Raw genomic sequence first — 20,891 nt, 5'->3', positions numbered from 1 at the left:
AATAAATGAATTTTTGCTGCTGATCTGTCAGCTGACACAAGAGTGAGACCAGTAACCTTAAGTGTGCCCTCACGTACTAATCACCCTCCCGTCTTCGGTCTGTTAGCGCGACATCTCTCTTCTTCATTTGTCTCGTCGTACGGAGAGCCTCTCCGTCGACCTTGCTGACGTGGGAAGCGCTCATCTCTCCCTCCCTCACAGTGGTGACTCACCTGCTCTCTGATCTATTCCCAGTGAGGAGCTGATGATGGGCCTGCCTGCGTAAGAGGGGGGTTGGGGGGGAAAGGACACCCGCTGAAGTGATCGGCACAGCAAAGAACATCACTGCATGCCGCCCGCAACCGCAGCATCACCCTGACTACCTAATTGCTGCAGACACGAGAGGAAGATGAGTCTAATATTCCTGTCAGAGCTGTGCGCTCTTTAAAGGACACGTGAAATAAAGGGGGAGGAAAAAATAAAAAAAAAGGTCATAAACCAATGAGCTGTGTTTATGAAAATATGCTGAACTTAAATTCAAACAGAAAGGATCATCCAACAAAACAGCCTGTTTGGGACATGTTTTATATAAATAATAATTAAAAAATATTCATAGGAAAAAAAAAAGAAAAAGAAAAAAAAACCTAAAAGGGGAGGGAAAAAAAAATACAAATCTCAAGGCTTCAGTCCGTCAGTGCATCCACATAAAACCAAGAGCTTTCCCTTTCTTCCAGCTCTGTACAGCATGCAGTTTCTATGTCGGTGGTAGCACTACCATAATTATGCTCAGCAGAGGTTTAAATATAGAATTATTCATAACATGTGTGGTTTTTTTTTTCCTCTTTAATTTTTTTACACATCACAATGTGTCTTAAAAACTGCCATTAGGGTTCTGTAAAAACAAAAGGTAGTCAAAGAAACAAGGTGGGTTAAGGAGGGATGGGTGGGGTAGGTGGAGGGGAGGAGTGGGAAGGTGGGTGGTGGAGTCTGCAACGTCCGGTGCAACACTTGGCTCTCTGAGGAGGATGACAAGATTGGAGAGGAGGGGGGAGGGTTGGGAGGGGGAAAATGATAAGAGAGAACTGGATGAGTTTAGTTGAAAAGGAGCCCAAAATTTTGGAGAAAATAAACACCGTCTTCACAGCCTCAGTCTCAGAGCAGAAAGAACATTTCATGCTGTCCTCCTCCTCCTCGTCGCTAATACCGCATCTTCAAACGACTCTGCAGGCCAGTGGTCTGGGGAGGGGAGGGGGGCAGGTGAAGGTGTTGGGGGGGCTTAATGTCAGCAGGTTTTCTCTCACAACTGTGAGGACTCTGGACACAGGAGGACGAGGACAGATCACCCTGAGGGGACACAGACAACAGAATATTAACGGAAGTCTGACGAGGGTATTGAAAGCCCCCCCCGACTTAAAACTAAACGCTGTGACAGAATTTTTTTACAAGACAAGTACTAATTGGCGCCGTTAACGCGGAAAAGACTCAACCCACAGAGTGAGAAAAAGAGAGACACAAACATCCCACAGCCCACTTTATCTCATCCAAGGATGAGTCATCGCCTGAACAAATTAATACAGAGCATCTCTCCTGCACTGCACCCGTGACAAACAGCCTCGCTCCGTGACTGGCTCTGTATGTGCTGAAGACAGAAAGAGCAGCTGTGGGCGGTAACTGGAAAAAGAGAGGAGGACAACTTGTTAAATTTATGTGTACGCTTGTAGCAAAAATCTGCCTCACTCCACGTGAACGAGGGTGACTGATGAACCCTTCAAAGGCAACAGATCCGAACAGAAACAGGAGATGCATCACCGTGGGATAGGTCCAGATGTGGTTTTTTGTCACTGTATAGGAAAGTGCCCGTGTGTTTGCCAGGAGAATGGTGGTGATCCAGAGTGCTGCTTGCTGAATATCAACACAGACTCTCTTCACTCACTCATTTCCTCCCCCTCCTCCTCCCTTCCACTGCACTGTCATTCCTCCTACCTTTTATCTGGATCTGCAGCACCTGCTTTCCATAAGGGCTTCTTTATCTTTTCCCACCTTCTACTGTATAACAAGGGTGTCCTTCAGAAGCACAAATTGAGCCACAATTTTTGTGAAGCAGTCTGCACACTCACCAGGTGGGTTGCTGCTGAGGCAGAAAGGGGGAGGAGGGTCATTGCTGTTTGCAGGTGGAGAGCTTGCGGATTTTGCTGGCTGTGGAGACTCCTTTACGTGAGGGGTTGGACGAGGATGAGGATCGGCGTTCGGCTTTGGCCTTGCTGTTCAGAGACCCCCCTTCTGTCCCGTTCACACAAACTGGCTTGGCTACAGCTGGACTGTGGTCTGCGTTCCCCTGATCCTGATCTTCTTCGGCCACTTGTCCTAAAGACACAAACACACACATACGAGGCTCAAAACAAACCCAATACACAAGTGTTGAGTGCTGCTTTGCTAACCAGCTGTGAGTTTGTAGTATGAGCAGACCCCTGTAGACATTTACCTTGTTTTATCCAACATCAAAGCACCAAAAACACTCCGACACTCATGTGCGACAAAAACCTTTGTGTTGCGTCAGGCTCTGAATTTCAGCACAAGGAAAGGTCCAGGCTTTCTACTCCAAGTGTCCAAGGAACCAGGAAGTCAAAAGATTCACTTAATCCTTAATTAGTATGAAAAAGCGACACTAATGCTATCCATTAAGGACAATAAAAACCAACCTTTACTTTTAAACCAGTTTCTAGTTTCTTCTTCTCTTTAGGCCTAAAGATTTTGTAACAGAAGGCATCGAATGTGAATGAGGAGTTTATCAGAGAAGTCCGTTTTGTGATTTTGGCTACATTCACATGTAAAATCAACACTCTTGCTTGTTGTTAGCAGATATACTGCTGGTTTGAATGTGCTATGCTGAGTACATACTGAACTAACCTTGCTTTGTTTTCAAAACGCCTGAGAGAAAGAAGCTAAAATGGACAAAGCATGGAAGAAAGACCTGCAGATGCACAATGTAGAATATAAAATTCTGTTTTTTGAACAGAAAAGCTTGCAAACATATTATAGTTCACCCACAGAATTTATGAGTTTGCAAAGAGCCAGTTCACTAGATGATATCAAAAATGCCAAAAATAGAAAACAGCCTACTGCATTTGGTCACACATGACTTGTTTTATCCATTAAAAACAAACAAACAAAAAAACCCAAAACAAAACCAGCCCCCCACCCACACAAATAAAAAAAGTAATGCATAGGTTTCTATCAAATAACACATATTTGTATGACCTGTAACTGCGTGCTGCACAGTCATCAGAAACCCTCACCAAAACCCCCATGATAACACAAGAAACCTGAAGCTGTGAGAACTGAAGGGGACTTAGGCTCATTTCTAATCAATATTTCTATTCTTAGATTCTACTGAAACACTCGCATGACTCACAGCTCACAAATGATCAGTATTTATCGTATACTGGATCATACTGCAAGTGTGTATATATTTTGAGAGGGGAACGCTGAAAATCTAATTTACCAACAGCACCATCAAAATGTCAGGTCAGGTAATGGTGAGAAGTGTGCGACAAACCGAAACCTACAACAACAGGAAATCCACCGGCTGAAAAATAGAAATTAACCTCAGTGTGACCAGTTTATTTCAGTACAGACATGTGTGAGTATCTGTGAGTGCAGCAGGCGCCAAGATAAACTTACAGGTTCCCACACAGCACAAACTGCAAGTCTGAGGAGAACATTAAGAGCAGGGACATTTATATTTACTGATTACGAGAGAAGAGGTCAAACGAGTGATTTAATTTACCAAACACACCAACATTTTATTCCTGTGAAGCTTCCTGTGAGTGAGAGAGGGTGTGTGTGTGTGGGAGTGAATCCTGGAAACCCATTCAGACTCCCACACTGAAACTATTTCAGCAGGATTATTTTTAGATCGCTTCATTCACATTCTGCAGCTCCATTTGTTTTTTTAATGTGGGGCACCAATTCTAGATATCCGACACAGACTACTGCATTTATTATTACTGACTGTTGCCTAGCAACAGATAAAGGATTCTGGGGGGGGGGGGGGGGGGGGGGAGCCGGGGTGCAAATTAAATCAAATGAAAAGATGCAGTTAATATCTGCTCTTACCAGAGCCTGTCAACAGTGGGTTAAAGTTTGTACACATATCATTTAAGTGCACCTTGTTCCAGCCCTCTGAACCTTATTTCATGGCAGACATTATGACTCGGCACAGCATGGAGAGGAAATGGGGAATTTAAGATGCCTCAGGTTCATACTGTGTCCCAGGACCTTGCCTAAGTGCAATAAATTGGTCATCCAGACACCTGTGCTGTTCCTTTGGGACAAGCCCGATCCAGCAGTCCACATTTCCGCAAAGACCGTGAGGGCAAAGAGCCATCATGCTGTCAGCGTATAAAATGCATGAGAGCAGTCTGATGCAGAGATTTTAAGGCTTTTAAAAGAACTTTTCATAAGTCTCACTTCTGCAGGGAAAAGGGAATCACGCACAGCACAAAATGTAGTAATGTTTACTATTCAGGGATTTCACAAACAATGAAAAACAAGAAAAGAAAAAGAAAAAAGGAGGGTAAACAAGCAGACGAGCAATGAATCCTCACATTTAGGTCCTGTCATACGCAGGTATTCTGGTAAACTCAGCTTTCATTACATATAAAAAAAAAAAAAAAAAAAAAAAAAAAAAAAAAAAAAGGTGCTCGAGGTCACTTAAGACAGAGCTTTGGGAAAACTCGCTCCTACTGTAAAATCAACATTTTGTCTTACATCATAGAAGGTGTGCTCCTATATTTGTTTTGTTTTTGGCAAACTGGACACCATGATATCATTTGTAGGCCTGGCACACATTTCTACATGTGCAAGTGTGGATGTAGGCTTACAGGAAATCAGAGAATTGCAAGTCTATTAATTTATGATTTTTTTTTTTTTTAACTGCTGCTTTCCTAACTTTATGACTAAAATAAGTTGAAAGGATACCAACGAATTACTTCTTCCTCCACTCTACTCAGGATCCTTTAATAGGCAGTTTGTCTACTGAGTTCCTCTGAATAATAATAATAATAATAATAATAATAATAATAACAACAACAATAATAATAACAGTAACAACAACAACAACTTTTAACGAGTATTTAACATGTTTTGTCTTCATCAAGGTCGTGTCAGGTAATTTGTAGTCAAGTCTGGTCCCATTCATATTCATACCATTTTAAAACTACATGAACTCACACTGCACTGCAGCTGCACAGGGCCACAACCACAAGACATGATAGAAAATGTTATAAAACAATGCACAGAAATAAAAACCCTGAGACTCACACAATTCCTAAATCGGTGTGGAAATCCTAGGAAATGACAGCAGCTTCCACGATTTGAGTTCACTGATTTGCACAGCCACTCCCAAAAGGAAATCACCAAACATGAGCACGATGTCAGGCTGAATGATTGAAGTGAAATAAATGATGTGTGATTACCAAGCTACATTAAACACCACATATCTGATCATTTGTGCGCTGACCTTCACACTGAACCCAAAGCCTTCAGTTTTAGTAACATTAAGACGTGACCGTTTTATTCTTTGCAATATGGGACGGAAAGATTAGCAGTAAGGCCTTTATCAAAACCAACAGTATCTGATAATTGCAAACTGCTGTAACATACTGAATACTTTAATACTTAATGTGAACTTCGATTTCTGTGTGAATGCGATGGAAACAGCAGCGATGATTAAGTATTAATTATTTAGTCACAGGACATCACCTAGTATATTTTATCCATACCATTTTACCATTTCCACACAAATCTTTAAAACAACCCATTCTTTCTGAATGTTTGTAAAGGCACAATGAAAGGCTAGGTGCTTGATTTTATACACATGTGACTATAGGACTGAAAACCCCTGAATGCAAGGAGTAAGAGCTCTGGCCCAATACCATTTTCCACATATTGCATTAGCTACTCTGCTTACTTAGCCTCTGGAGGAAACATCCAATGTCTTGTGTATCCTGGATATCGACGTTACAGACAAAATTTAAGACTTCCAATTTTATGCAGTTATTTGGAAATACGAATTTTAAAAAAAGCAAACAAAACCCATGGTTTTGATACTGCAGTGTTTCCATTTTCATTAACTGACCTTCAAAGCCAAAGGAAGGAAGGAAAACTCATTTCTTTCATTAAACATTCACTTTGTGTTATTTATGCGCATTTCTTTCATTTCAGTTCAATGTGAAAGTATTTATTACATTTTGAAGTTTCCTGATTTCTCTTTGCTGCTCTGTGTGTGTGTGTGTGTGTGTGTGAGAGAGAGGAAGGAGTGGTGGAGCACAACACAGAACCCAGCAGCAGAGGAAAGAGGAAGAACAGAAGCATCAATTGGGCTGAAGACAACTCCTCATTACCGTACAGCAAGTAAATTATTTTTTTTTTTGCAATAAAAGCTTCCCAACAAGTGCTCCAAAGAGAGACAGACGCTAACAAACCCCAGATATCTGTAAGCCTGAGTACTGGCTGACACTCTGTCCTCATGTGAATTTTCAGTAGTTCAGCTGTAAGTTTGTGTCAGAGTTTAAATGACACCTCGTAGAGGCAGAGTAACAATTATGAAATGTCCAATTTTCTTCAATACAACAAACTAAAACAATGACACAAAACTAAATTGAGGAGTAAAGCAGTGAACCTCGGGCAAACTGTCTCGGATTTCAGCAAATGCATTTCCCCTTTTTGCTCTTCACATTGACCGTATCCCTGCATGCAACCAAAGCCTGCTCAGACCTGACTGTAAACAGAACTAAGACAACCAAAAACCTTTCCTTGCCGACAGATTCTGCATATAGCATATCTGCTTATGGAGAGTACCCAACTCAAATCATAAGAATTATCTAAGCCCACTCTTACCTGGCACTGTGAAGTCCTGAGTGTATATGATCTCATCCTCCCCATCATAGAGCTCGTCATCATCCTCCTCTGTGTAGCCATGCAGATCTTCTAGATAGGGCACCACCGTCATACTCCGCCAAGGGTCCCTGCTCTCTGCGCTGGCAGGGATGGGTACAGGAGGCTCAGATGGAGGGTGTTTCTTCCGCACCCAGCTGGTAGGGTTATAAGGAGGACGGGATGGTGGGGGGGAAAGGGCATGTAGATAACAGATCAGTCTTTTATTTTTAGTGTAGAATATAATTTTCCAAACACCTGATAATTCGTATGCTTAGTCACAGAAATACAATCAAAATACTCACTTGTGTTGCCTTATGTTTTGTATGGAAAACCTCTTCACAGGATCGTACTCAAGCATGCCTAGATGGGGGGGGGGGGGGGGAGAACAAAACACAAACACAATGTCGAGGTGAATTTAATCACGATGATCCTGAACAATTTCCTCCACTCACATCTGTTTCCATGGAGCATTTCACAAACTGCTGGGAGGCCACAGCAATGTGGGGAAGGTGAACAGCAGCCAGACAGTAACCTCATTCAAGAACATCAATTAATGAAAGTGATAATCTTATTAATCATTGTATGTCAAAGCATCCTGCACAGCTGAAGAAGTCAATGAAGTACAGTAGAGAGAGAGGGGGGAAAAAAAGGACTGAGCAACAGCTGTAACAATGTAATGAAGATTTTGTATCTCAATTCTCACAATGTGGGCTGAATCTGTGGGAAAAGCGCAGTGTCAGTGTGATAAGGTAGAAGTGATGCAGTGCCTCTCCTACTAATGTAATTGTTTCCTAGTAGGCAGAAAACAGGAGTGTGCAGAGTGCTGATAGTAGTGCTGCGCTGGCTGAAAGACACCTTTTTGTGGCTTATTTTAGGCGATGTAATTATGGACCGACTATTTCTCAGGTGCTGCGTCATCTCACACACAGACGTCATACCGATGACGGGGGACTGAAGCCCAGTATGTTTTTCAGAAGAAACAAAAATCAGGGAGTTATTTTTTCCTCTTCATTGTTAAACATTTGATTCCTTTTGACAGAAAAAAAAAATGTTTAAATTGCCTCCATTTGACCCAGAATCATTTTACAGGTATAAGCCCCAGCACTTATTCCAGTACCCGGCGCTTTTATTTCCATAAAAGGACAAGGAAAGCAAAGCTGGATAATATGCTGAAATACAACTTAGCATTCAGCCTTCATTGAAGGATTTCATTAGTTAGTACAAACATAATCTTCCCAACATTGTTCTTGGATTTTATAGGCAGTGAGTTTGGGGTCTTGTAATCGATTCTTTTTATCGATTCTTTTTCTGTTCCTTCTTTTTTTCCCTCCATTCTTTCTTCTTTTTTTTAAAAAAAATTTATTTGTTTTTAACTGAAGGACTCTTGCCTTTTTTGTTTTGTTTTTTAAACAAGGGGCAAAAGCATTGCAGTATTTCACTCGGGAAAAGCAATGCCCGACTGTGAAGTGCTTAGTATTCTGCTGCTGGCTCCAGATCAATGGAAACTACGTCAACAGCTGGAGGGATTTCTACAGTTTGGTGGAAGCCTGGCATGCTGAGAAGCCACAGTGACTTCCAGTGTCACAGCACCACCTACTGGGTGCACACTGAAAAGATCACAGTGAAACTGCTTGACATTTGAGTGATTTATTACCCACTAGACTGCTGGTTTTTCTATCCTATATTCTCCTGTTCACCAATCCTAGCAGTCTAGAGGATGTTTTCATATATGATTAATAAGCATGACAAAAACATCTACTGTTAACGCTATGATCTTTAATGGATTCATTGTGCCCTGAACTGTAAATCCACTGCCTTTTATTTCAGCCTACACCTAAAGACTGACAGGCATAAAGGACTGAAAATAAATGTCAGTTTTTTAAAGTGTGACTCATTTTGCATTTCATGAAAATTGAGCTAAATCTAAGATAATGTATAGAAAACAAACAATGTAGTTTTGTATAAGGAGGGAAGCAACCTAAGAAACAAAATAATATATAAACCTGATGCATGCCTCATCTTGCAAACCATCTGGTGTACCGTCCTCAGTGGACAGCGGTTACAGCAAAACACCTGACTGCTAGGTGGTTAGTTTTGGTTTTGTGATGACGTTCAACAGCTGCAAGTAATTTTAATTTTAGAAGGGGGCACACCACCTGAGATTTTAAACAAACATCTATAGCAAACTTAATGTGTCACAAGTAACAGCCAGTTTTGTATCTTTACTTTGCAGCTCCTCCTACATGTCTCAAATGGTCAAAAATGGTTGGATCCATGCATTGGATTTGGCACCGTTTTTACACTGGATGTTTCATGTGTTAACCACTTCATCGTAAAGCCACAGATTGTTGAGAATAAGAGGGTCGTCATAGGAATCAGTAAACAAGGTACATCAAAAAGGTTATATATATATATATATTTTTTTGAAGTACATGTACATAGAAGCTTCCCGTGCACTCAGCACATATACATATGATGGTCAAATTTGTCCCATACTTTTGCAAGCATATTGGAGTCACTGTAGTCACTGTTGCTGTTATGCTACCTGCAGGTGAACAAGTGAAACTTACAAACCCAAATCTTTCTAACAGTACATGTTTCGATTGTTACCAGTGAAAAGCTGCAGAATTAAAGCACTTCGAAATCAATTATTCTTTTTGATAGGCACTGTATATTGACACCTCTAAAATACTAAGAACACCTATCAATAGCTGTGAATATGGTAATATTTCCAGTCCAACAAACACTCAATGCTGACTTTTCACTTTTTTTTTTTTTTTTCACTTTTTCTGTGTGCACACAGGGAATGAAACACCACTCTCAGGTGCTGTTCAGCATTTGCAAGGAGGCGACAGACCACTGAATTGGCAAAACAAAATGTCAAAATTCATGCAGAAAATATAAACACTTTGGCTGCGAACAACACCAACCTTGCAGCAGGTCTGACAGGAGAGGTCCACACTCCTCAGGAATAGTGTACTCTCCTTTTCCAATGTTCTCAAATAGCTTATAGATGTTGTCCCCCTCAAATGGATACAGACTTGTTGTAATGTTGTATCTGATTGAAAGGAAGCAAGAGTCAGGAAGAGTCAAGGACAGAATTTAGAGCTTTATGTGGATAAATGCATGACAAGTACGCAGAGTGCCGCTCACAGTGTTACTCCAGCAGACCAAATGTCCACTTTAAACCCTGAAAAGGTGTCCAGTCCATTGGCAATTTCTGGAGGCTGAAAGGCTGGAGAGCCCTGACTAGTACGACACGTGTCATCCTCTGCAAATGGGTGAAGGGCCTGAGGAAAAACAGCAAGTAATAAATAGATTATTTTTTGTTCCTGTATACATTTCAATGCAAATAATTATAAACTTAACACCTTTAAAGCACCAACATAAGGAACAAACACAAGCACAAGGAATTAAAGTCATACACAAAGTCTATACAAAGAAATGCCAGCCCTTTTCTTCTAATCAAGAGTAAGAATTCAGAGAGTTTACGGAACTCTGGCAGGCGATGCTTACCTCTGCTACTCCCAGGTCGGAGATTTTAAGCGAGCCGTCTGTGGTCAGCAGCAGATTCCCTGGTTTAATGTCTTTGTGAACTATTCCCTGGCTGTGCAAATATTCAAGGCCATCTAAGAGTTGGCAAAAGTACCTACAAGAAGCATCAACCAGAGGGAATTTATGGACACATTTAAAACCAGCCAAAGTCAATCACAGTAGAAGAAACTTAAAAAATTAAATATTTCTGTGGTTGATAAAGCTGCATCACATTTTGCTTCAGTGGCTTTCCAGCAGTGACCCGACATTCACACAGTCTACGGTCAGTAATTTTAACGGTAGAGGCCCTGAAGTCTCCGATCTAAACTTAGGTTTGGAGCAGCGGCTGCAGAGAGGCTCAGACTAAATATAGCAGAGAGACTCAGGGATAGAGGGGGCAGAGAGGAGAAGTAAGAGGAAGACTTACCCGTGAGCTTGAAATACTGGAAACCTTTTCTCTGGGACGCTATCCAGCATTTCTTGCATCCCACAAACGCAATACTCCATCACCATATACGTAAGTCAGGAGTCAAGAGAATTTACCAAACCAAACAAACACATTTTTTACAATTATGAACCAACTATAAAAATCGGGAAAAGTGCAGAACATAAATAGAACTTGGGTACAGAAATAACCAACGGTAAAATAGACCGTCTATAATAATTAATGTCAAAAATCAACATATGCTTATTCAGTAGGTAAAAGATATATTTTCTGCTTCTCTTCATTGTAAAGAACGTCCACCAACTGAATCACATTCTTGTGTTGGAGTCTTCTTAGCAGCTGAATCTCCCTATAAATGAACATACAGAGAAAAGACATGAAAATGCATCCACTTGCTTACTTAATGAGAGAAATTTTCTATTAGTATCATTTTCTACTGGGCCATGTTAGCTGCATAATGTAGGTTAAAGGCTGGGTACCGTACATCTGCACACTGGCTTCAGTAAGTGACTGTACAGCATGGCCACAAGTGTATTATTAGTTTCATTACTTTCTAATAACCTGCTAAACAATGCGAGAACTGGTGAAAAATCTAGTTGTTTCACTACATAATGCGTAACAGGTTTATGATTTACTCTATACAGACAGTCAAATTTAAATTCATCATGTGATTTAGCTCTTAATGAAAAACATTGAATTAAGAGAAAACACATTTAAGACCGACTAATAGAAGAGGATGAGCAGAGTTGCAAGGACACTATATTAACAGACTTCATGTTATCAGCTGAAACTGGCTTCTGATGGTCATGGGTAACAGTGCTGTCTGACATTTGCTGCTACTAACTTTAACAGAACACCATGCAGAAAAGGACACTTGGTGAAATATAGAGTTGCTGTCATCACAGTTTGCCCAGCAGAGCGGCTAAAGCCCTGACATTTACCATGCTCAGTATAGGCTGAAGCACCAGCAGCAGAGCAGATACAGTTAGGCTTTTTTTGGACAGTGGCACATTTTTCTTTGTAGCTATGACTATGTAACTGGGATTATGAATAAAATGAATAATAAAAATAATGAAAATTTCTATAATTTCCAAACTATTAGTGCCTGCTAAACAATGGATTGTTAAATTCTGACATGTGTCATACTGTTCGATTGTTTGTTAATGAGACCCTAACAAATATGCACCCACCAAAAACAGTGCAGCAGTAGCAACTCCATTCTTACTATAAAGACAGATAACCTGACAGTTTACTTCGCTGCCCAAAGAGGAGATGTTCAAATCACCAGCATGGCAAAACCCCTGGAGACTGAACATTAATCAGCGAGCCATGAAAGGGAACGTTAATGAATCTGGATCGTACGAGGGAGAAAAAAAAAGCACAAACCACAGACTTTCCAGGGGTAATATCCAGATGCTCACACAGGAAATATTGAGGGCTTGCTTTACAATTACAGGAAGGAATCTAAAATCAAGTATCATTTTGTATTTTTGCACATTTCGCTGAGCATCACGATATATTATTTGCACTCATAACAAGACAACTTGTATTGGTTATAATTCAAAGCAGTTAGCATAACTATGAATGAAATGCTGCTTACTTCTCTGTAATATTTTTTCATATATAGTGAAGACCGGTTTGTTTAACTGCCATTTATGTTTCATAATGCAGTAGAGGTAAACAGGGTAAAAAAAACCCAAACAAACATTTTTTTGATTGTTGAATAAGATTCTCCGCCTGCTTCTCTTGATACTAAATGTAATTTACTGCATCACACAATAACAAGTCAAAGCCATAAAGGAGGGCTGCCTAAAATAAATAATACTCTTCAGTCCCTTCAGAGCTGAGACATCATCTGTGCTCTCACAAAATACACACTTCAGAGCTTTTCTGGCCGTCGTCACCCTGCAGTGTATGAGCTGCGTCAGTCCTTCGTCTTAAACACAACCACCCCTACTGACAAATGGATATTCAGGGGCTAGTCAGCCTCTCGCTTTCACACACAGACACACAAGCGGTTACTGCTGCATCACTGCACTGGCAGAAAGACTAAAAAGCTCACCCACATGTAGAACAGAGCAACATTAAAATATCGAGTCTGAAACTGGCTACTAAATGACGTACAGATGATGTGTGAACTGTAGGAAATCACAGTGCATTAATAACATAGCTCATTTCCATAAAAAGTGAATCATGAAATGGAGGCAGGGCTGTTGCTTAAGGCACACTGACTGCTGCAGTCCATCCACAGTCTGAGTTCAAATGTGCACCGATGGACCTCGTGCATTCGAGGCCTGCAATCCGCAGAGCTTAGTGATATGGCAGTGACTCAGGCACACAGCACCAACATAAACAGCTGATCAAAATCTGCATCTCCACTGTGCGTGACCGTGTGTGTGAGCCTGTCATTCCAAACGTGGGAAGGGCATTCTTGGCGTGTTACCATAGGAACAGAAGTAGCATTGCTCAATCAAAGCAAGCATAAGCATGCTTGTCCCTACAGCAACACTTTAAAAGCAGGAAGTGTTAGGCACACAGGAATGCTCAACAGTGGCTGAATAGAGAGGCTGGGGGCTACTGTGACACCCAAGCACAGACAGGCTTTCACAGGCTCGGGAATACAGCTTCCTCAGGCTGGAAAACGTAAGGCAAACACCAAGTGGGAGGGGTGTACAAGAAGAAAAAGTACAAGGGGGAAAAAGCAAAGGGAAAACAATTTCACACATCAAGAGACACTGCTATGGCCCCATTAACAAAGTGACAGAACCATGTACTATTGCAGCCTATAAATATAACCAAAGAAATCTAAAATAAGAAAGTGAGAACTGGCTTTAGATGAGCTACCTTGTAACTCAGGAAAAGATACACCAGCATGCAAAGAAAGCAGTTGAGACTGATGAAGACCTGCTTCGTGATGCTGTGTGATATTCTAACACACCTGTTCAATCTGAAGCTCTCAAGGCTGTGGAAAATGCCTTGCTTGGTTCCAAAAAGTCATCTCACCAACCACAATGACTACAGACCTGTAATGGTCCCCTCACATGTCATTAAGGGTGTTTTCACACCTATAGCTTGTTTACTCTGGTCTCAAACAGTTGATGAGCTTGTAAACTGTAGCTTTTCCTTGTGGTTTGGTTTCACACACAGAAAAAATTCTGTGTGAACCAAACTGCGTAACTACAAACCCTTTATAAGGAATTCACATTGTTTAGCTGTTGGATGTATAGTCTTAGGTTTGTGTAGAAGCTGCTGTGTAATTTCCTGAAAATAATTAATAAAGGATCTAACTATTTATCTAAAAAAAGAATGTGGTCCAAGAGTTTAGGCATTTCAACAGATCTTAGCTCTTGGATAACTTTTACCAAGCTTAATTAGCATGCCAGGGGTATTACTTGTTCACATTTAGGTCCAGAATATACTCTATTCTGGACACAGACAGCTGAAGACCTGATGGCTGATGGCTCATACTTCTTTTTAAGTTTCCTTTAAGTCCACTGCCTGAGGTGATCGTGGCTCAAGAGTTGGGAGTTCGCCTTGTAATTGGAAGGTTACCGGTTCGAGCCCCGGCTTGGACAGTCTCGGTCGTTGTGTCCTTGGACAAGACACTTCACCCGTTGCCTACTGGTGGTGGTCAGAGGGCCCGGTGCCGCCAGTGTCCGGCAGCCTCGCCTCTGTCAGTGCGCCCCAGGGTGGCTGTGGCTACAATGTAGCTTGCCATCACCAGTGTGTGAATGTGTGTGTGAATGGGTGGTTGACTGGATGTGTAAAGAGCTTTGGGGTCCTTAGGGACTAGTAAAGCGCTATACAAATACAGGCCATTTACCATTTAGTCTGTGCATCATAATGAAAATTCCCAGCTGACAAGTCTGCATGGTCACAAAACAAACACCTCAGAAAGAGGAAAGATCTGAAAGACCAAGAAAACGCTTAAAAACAACTTATTGTAGGATTGCTAGTTAGGCTAGCAAAAGCTGCGTTAGACCTTCAGAAAACCTAGATAAAGTAGTGGTGTACTTGAACAAATGTGACCTTCACGGAAGAGTCATCAAAAAAAAACATTTCCTGTGACCTCAACATGAAACTCAGCAGAAGTTTGAAAATGAAATAAACAAGCCTGATGTATTTTGGAAACAAGTCCTGTGAACTGATGAAGTTAAACCAGACCGTTTGTAGTGCAAAGGGCAAAGATACATGTGGAGGAAAAGCGCTGACACGAACCCTTCACCCACTGCTTAGTTTGGTGGCAGACGATGGCCATGGAGAATATTTTCCTGGCAATAAAAACAATGAATTCTATGAAATACCGCCAAATTTCTAGAAGGAAACAACACACCATGTATAAGGCAGCTGAAGATAAATAGGGGAGACCTTAAAATACTCCGTGGATTACAACAGGAACTGCAAGATTAAGGTTTGGACATGGTGCTCACAGATGCCCAAAAAACCAAACCAAAACAAAACAAAAACAAACCCCGCAAAACAAAACAAGCATGGATATTAAACGAACTCTGCATGCAAGAAAGCTCATAAATCTCACATAACTGGAAGCCTTTTGCAGGGAAATTTTGCAAAAATCTCTCTAACAGCATTCTAAACACTCAAACAAAACCCCCCAAAAAAAAAACCCTTTAAGTTGTAATACTAGCCTGAGAAGATGTTACAAAGTACTGACTGTGTATCTATTTTTATAAGATTTGCACATGTGGACAAACCGGTTTTCACCATTCTGCTTTGAACAAACTTTTCAAAGTTTATCAGGGGAGACAGGCCACAGACTTGGGACTGGACTCAGGCCTGGACGTGACCACTCAAAAAAAAAAAACTTAAAAAATGAGTCAGTGTCTTAGTAGAAAATAAACGTCTCACAAGTTACATTTATTTTGCCAGCAGTTGGTTTTCTAAGGACTTCTCATTTTGCATTTTCATTTTAACCTCTACCGTCACTTCTGGTCAGCTTGTGTGTTTTGTTTTGTTTTTTCCCCCAGCCATCATTGACTTAGTGACCTATACACAAGGACTTCTTTTTTATCCCTTACCCTAGTGAGATACTGAAACTCTAAAACGCTCGTAACATTTTCCTTATCGGGACTTTTACGTAACACTGAAGATTTGCACACAATACTTTTTTATGATGATTTTCTTCCTCCAGAAAATCAACACCAGTAACTGGACTTTGCATTTGTAGGTGTATTTAATTTGTTGTACTTTGATTACAAGTCACAAGCGCTAATTACCAACACTACACCCCAGAGCCAGTAATGGGGTAGGGAATGCTAATTTATTGTTTTCTGGTTCTCTGCTGACATTAAAACAGACTTTGTCTTAGTGGTGTTGTCAAATATTCCCACTCATACCATCGAAGACTCAACAGTGCAAAATAATAAATAAAAATCGAGCCGAAATAAATAAGTATTAACAACATTGAGGTGAACAGTGATAAATGGTGAGTTGAGCTGATTGCATTCTCAAACTGCATCTTAGTGCAAAGGCAGCACTACGGGTGAACAGAGCCAGTGAAGATACTAACAGCTGAGACTACAGCTGCTGCAAGGCTCTTTTATTCCCAGCAAACTAAAATGCAGTTTTAGATTATAAAGCACAGTTTTCTAGGACAAAATTTGTTTAAGTTAGATAAAACACGCCATTGCAATACCAACAAAATGATTCTAACTGAGCTTACAGGCTATTCATTGCTCTGCTGCTGTTGTGACTGTGGCCTAAAAAAAAAAAAAAAAAAAAAAAAAAAAAAACCCAAACAAACAAAAAACCCCCACATTATCTTGCAGCTTCTTTCTGTCTGGGTGAACTTGCTCTGACAGTTTTCTAAGGCTTACTCTATAATTAGCACAGGCCCAAGGCGAAAGGCTGGAGTGATATTTAATAATACTGCTGTGATTAAAACTACCGATGCTCATCAAGAAATGTGGGATGCAAAAAAAGAAAAAAAAGAAAAGAAAAAAAGAATACACAGACATGACAGCTAAATCACAGAGGCAGTGAGACAAAGGAAACAGAGCCGCAAGAACAGAAAACAATTACACAGTTACTGGAAATCCATCTACTACTCACAAACAAAAACAAAACACGTTACTGGTTTGTATAAGTAATATTTGATGACATATTTTTTTTCCTCTGTGCACGTTGTGTAGATGCACTGGAATTAAATAACCGCTTTATCAAATGGATAAGTGAAGATCTGAGCTGAAGACACCGTTTTTTTCCCCATCACATGGGGGATTGCGAACAAAAAACTAAGCATTAATAGAGTACGTTGATGAAAGTAATCAGGTTTCATGTTTATGTGACTACTGCAAAAAGCTGACAATGACCTATTGATGTGCATCTAAAAATCGCTGAATGCAGCATCCTCATGCAGCCTTTCGTTGTCTCCTTCACATTTTAGCAAAAATACACAACCATTTCCTGCAGTTTTTTCCCCTATTAGATAAAAACAGATCCACACATTTGTGCATCGCTAATAAATCACTCTTCTCTTTTTTATGGCTAGGTGTAGAAAGTCATCATTTAGGCCAGATCTGCAAGTTGGCCTTGCATCTACGGATGGTGTTTGGCATATGTGTGTGTGCGCCAGCTTTGACTGGGAGGTACCATTAGTGCAGCGACACAAATGCTATTGATATTACCGATATAATTCTACTATTATTGACTTTGTTCATATAAATGACAGATGGATTACCCACCACAATGATCAACGACTCTTACATTTTAATGGCTGCACAAGCACAACTTCACTCTCAGGACTCGAGAGTGATGCTGACTATGTAAAATTATCTTTGCTATGTCAATTGCTGGACAGGTTTGGCTTTGTTAAGTGAGAAAAATAACACTGTGTATTGAAATTAAATGTCTCAAATATATTACAGTATTCTGGTGTTTGGATTGAAACTAAGGCTTTGTGTCTGCCTTTTCCCCTTATCAGTTATGATCGGTAGGTTTCAAGTACAGTATCGGGTTTTTCATTTTAAAAATACAAATTAGGAGTTGTACATGTTTCGGAAAGGGAGCTGCATTTTTTTAAAGGCTATGGCACACATTAAAACTCATAAGAAACTGATTTTACTGTTGGCAGGCCAAATAAATTGTCTGTGCAGTGACTAAAATTAATTATATTTTGATCATACACTGCAGGCATGCCACCTAGTTTTACCTAGTACAACCAACTAAAAAGACCTTTCAAGATGCATGTGTGAAACAAGATAAAACACAAATCGGGAAACACTCACTTTTTCACATTGGCTTCACCATTGGGAATCCTCCTAAGCTTCTTCTTCTTCAGTATCTTGACAGCCCTGCGACAAAGAGTCTCTGAGTCCAGCATTTCTTTCACCTTGCCATAAGATCCTTCCCCGAGTAGATCCCCCATCAAGTACTTTCCTATCAGCTTTGCCCTCTTCCTCCGAGGCTGGTAGATCACCTCTGTAGAGTCAATGCGGTGAATAAAAGTATCCATCTCCATCAGTTCATTTTCATTTAGATAGTCAGACAGGTGAGGCAACTCGCTGGCACTCATGATTGACAGCTTGTACTTCCAGTGAAGGAAACGGTTTGCAAATAGCTATGACTGCTGCTGTGAAGTAACCCACTGGTAACTTTTCAGCACCGAGGTGAGTATTTTAATTCTGCAGGATGAGTTACAAAATACTGAACATTGGAGAGGGAGTAATCAGGCCTGAGAGTTAAGGGGAGGAGGTGGGTGATCAAGCCCAATTTGTAAACTTTTTCACTCAAGAGGGGCAAAAAGGGGCTAAAAACCCTTGGAGTCCAGTACGAGTTAGTGCTTTATACTGTGCATTTTTAACTACATCTACAACAAGTGAGGTTGAACAGAAAACTGAAAAAAAGCGATACTACAACGTTTTTCTTCTCTTTCACCAATCACCTCAGAATGAATACCCTACAGTCTTAAGCAGAGGCAACCAGTCTTGATTCAAGGCCATGCAGCACGGCATTTCTGTCAAGGGTCCATGCTGGATATCAGAGTTTTCTCAGGGTACATAAGTGTTTATAGCTGGATTGGATCCAAGCACAGATCTACAGCCAGAGCATGCAGCAGTATCAGTCCAATCTCTGCTATCAGTGGGGCTCCTGGAGATCGACTCCAATGTCCAATGTGTTGAACTGTCCTCAGGTGTCCTCCATGTCACCGCGGTTTTTACTGCCCGGTGCCTGAAAATATGAGTAATTTAAACATTAATAAAAACATACACATAAGTTAGCCATCTTTGGTAAACAATCGACAACACATCAACACCTAACCACCTTGAAATCCCGTGGTCAAAAAACAAAACAAACGTCACCAGGTTATTCTTTCTATATGCAAACATAACAACCTCATATATGTAAGGATTGTAGTTTACAAGTTCTTAAGCCGGAATAAATATTTTAAGTGTCAACTGTTGGCTAGCTGGTAAGCTAGTGCAGCAAGTCTGCTTGAATGAACTAGCCTGAAATACCACTTTGCGGTCAGTCGGTAAGCACACATTCAGCAAGCACAGCAGGTTTCATCTCAGAGACATGGTTAAAAACAACAGATAGCAATTTAATTTGACAGTGAACTGACAGAGAACAGCTGGTAGGTGGGGGGATAACCGAAACGTCGTCATCCAGCTGGAGCTAACGGTGGCTGTGCACCTCCAGTACTAGCTAGCCAACTTTGCCTGACGTTTGTATTTAGCGTTAGCCAACTTCACCTCCTTTACCGGTGGAAGCGGAGGCAATAATGGGGACACACATTGTTCTCTGAAGACAAAGCATTGCGTTGAGCCGACAGCAGAGACACTATCTTCAACATCTTCTACACTCAGAAGAAACGCACCAGATAAATTCAGCTAACGCAAGCTAACCGGAGTTGCGTTGGATGCCAATGTAAATAGCGAGCTAGCTGGTTAACAAGCTAACTAACTCCCGGTACCGGGTCTCACCTAGATCCAAATGAACCTCCTTTTCGCTGCAAGGTTTGTCCTCTGTTGTGAGTTCGTCCCCAGTGAATAAATTATTTAACTTTAGTCTGACAAAATCTCAGTGATATATTTTTTCCCCTGACTCTTCGTGTTACTCTTGCTTCTCAGGTTGTCGCCATCTTGTTTACCTACCCCCCTACTCGCAGGGACAGCCCATAGGTTAATGCGTCAAATCAAAGTTTTTTTCCCCCCAAACAATGTAGAGGAATGTCAACAACAGGGGAGTTTAATACAACAACTGTAATCTTTCTCATTTCACTTTTAATAAGGGATTTTACCCCATTGTTATCTGTGATCATTTATATTTCCCAGGAGGAGAGAGTATATTCTCAGCAAATGTAGTTCATTTTTCTCAAGCACTGATTACAAGAAAGAGAAATTGTTAACTGAGACAATTAATTAACCAATTAAATATCCAATTAATCATTTATTCCAACTAAAAAATGTCAATCATTACTTTGTCCAAATGTCAGGATTTATTTGCCTTCAAGATAAATAATTTTTTAAGTATATTGTCAAAAGCAATTTTACATCCCTTTCACAATTCTCATAAATTTTAAGAGATCAAAAGATTAATGGATTATAATAATTGCACCCACTAATATCTGTCTTAAGAAATTTAATCCATCAAGAAACCCTCATGCCATTAACCAGCAACTCTCGATTTACTTTCTACTTTCACTTAAGTTGCCTCTGATTGATTATTTGGCTGAGGAGCAGCTCTTGCTTAGCTGGGATTTCTGAGTTATATTTATCCTGTCTAAACCTCTCTGGGGAATGGCAAACTGAAGGTCTGGTTTCACTGATTTGTCACTCCTCACTACTGGCTGCTTGAGCCCGGTCAAGCCTGCTTAATGACTCACTGCTGTACAGAGCCATGGCAGAATGATTACCGATCAAACTATCAAATATGATTACACGACTGCCTACACTTGGCACACAGGTATGTCATAAACTGAAAGTAAGATACTCTTGGCCCCTGCATGTCCTCTAATAAATAGATTATAAACAAA

General features: G+C 40.6%; 1 protein-coding gene across 1 annotated transcript; it reads right to left on the bottom strand.

Moving 5' to 3' along the window:
• Positions 1-546: 546 nt before the first annotated feature.
• stk11 (serine/threonine kinase 11) lies at positions 547-20,027 on the bottom strand. The gene is made up of 11 exons (XM_084913234.1): positions 19,840-20,027; positions 18,142-19,084; positions 11,163-11,246; positions 10,880-10,969; positions 10,435-10,567; positions 10,072-10,208; positions 9,849-9,976; positions 7,221-7,278; positions 6,880-7,073; positions 2,097-2,343; positions 547-1,323 (listed from the first exon to the last, which is right to left on the bottom strand). Exons 2-10 carry the CDS (start codon positions 18,426-18,428, stop codon positions 2,135-2,137), a joined length of 1,320 nt encoding a protein of 439 aa, XP_084769360.1. The 5' UTR covers positions 18,429-19,084; positions 19,840-20,027; the 3' UTR covers positions 547-1,323; positions 2,097-2,134.
• Between the last annotated feature and the right edge of the window lie 864 nt (positions 20,028-20,891).

Source organism: Perissodus microlepis, chromosome 18 (assembly GCF_051167445.1).
Source record: "Perissodus microlepis isolate ML-2025 ecotype Zambia chromosome 18, ASM5116744v1, whole genome shotgun sequence".
Lineage (NCBI taxonomy): Eukaryota > Metazoa > Chordata > Actinopteri > Cichliformes > Cichlidae > Perissodus > Perissodus microlepis.
The sequence above is the reverse complement of the archived record's forward strand: the minus strand, read 5'-3'. Positions and strand labels throughout refer to the sequence as shown.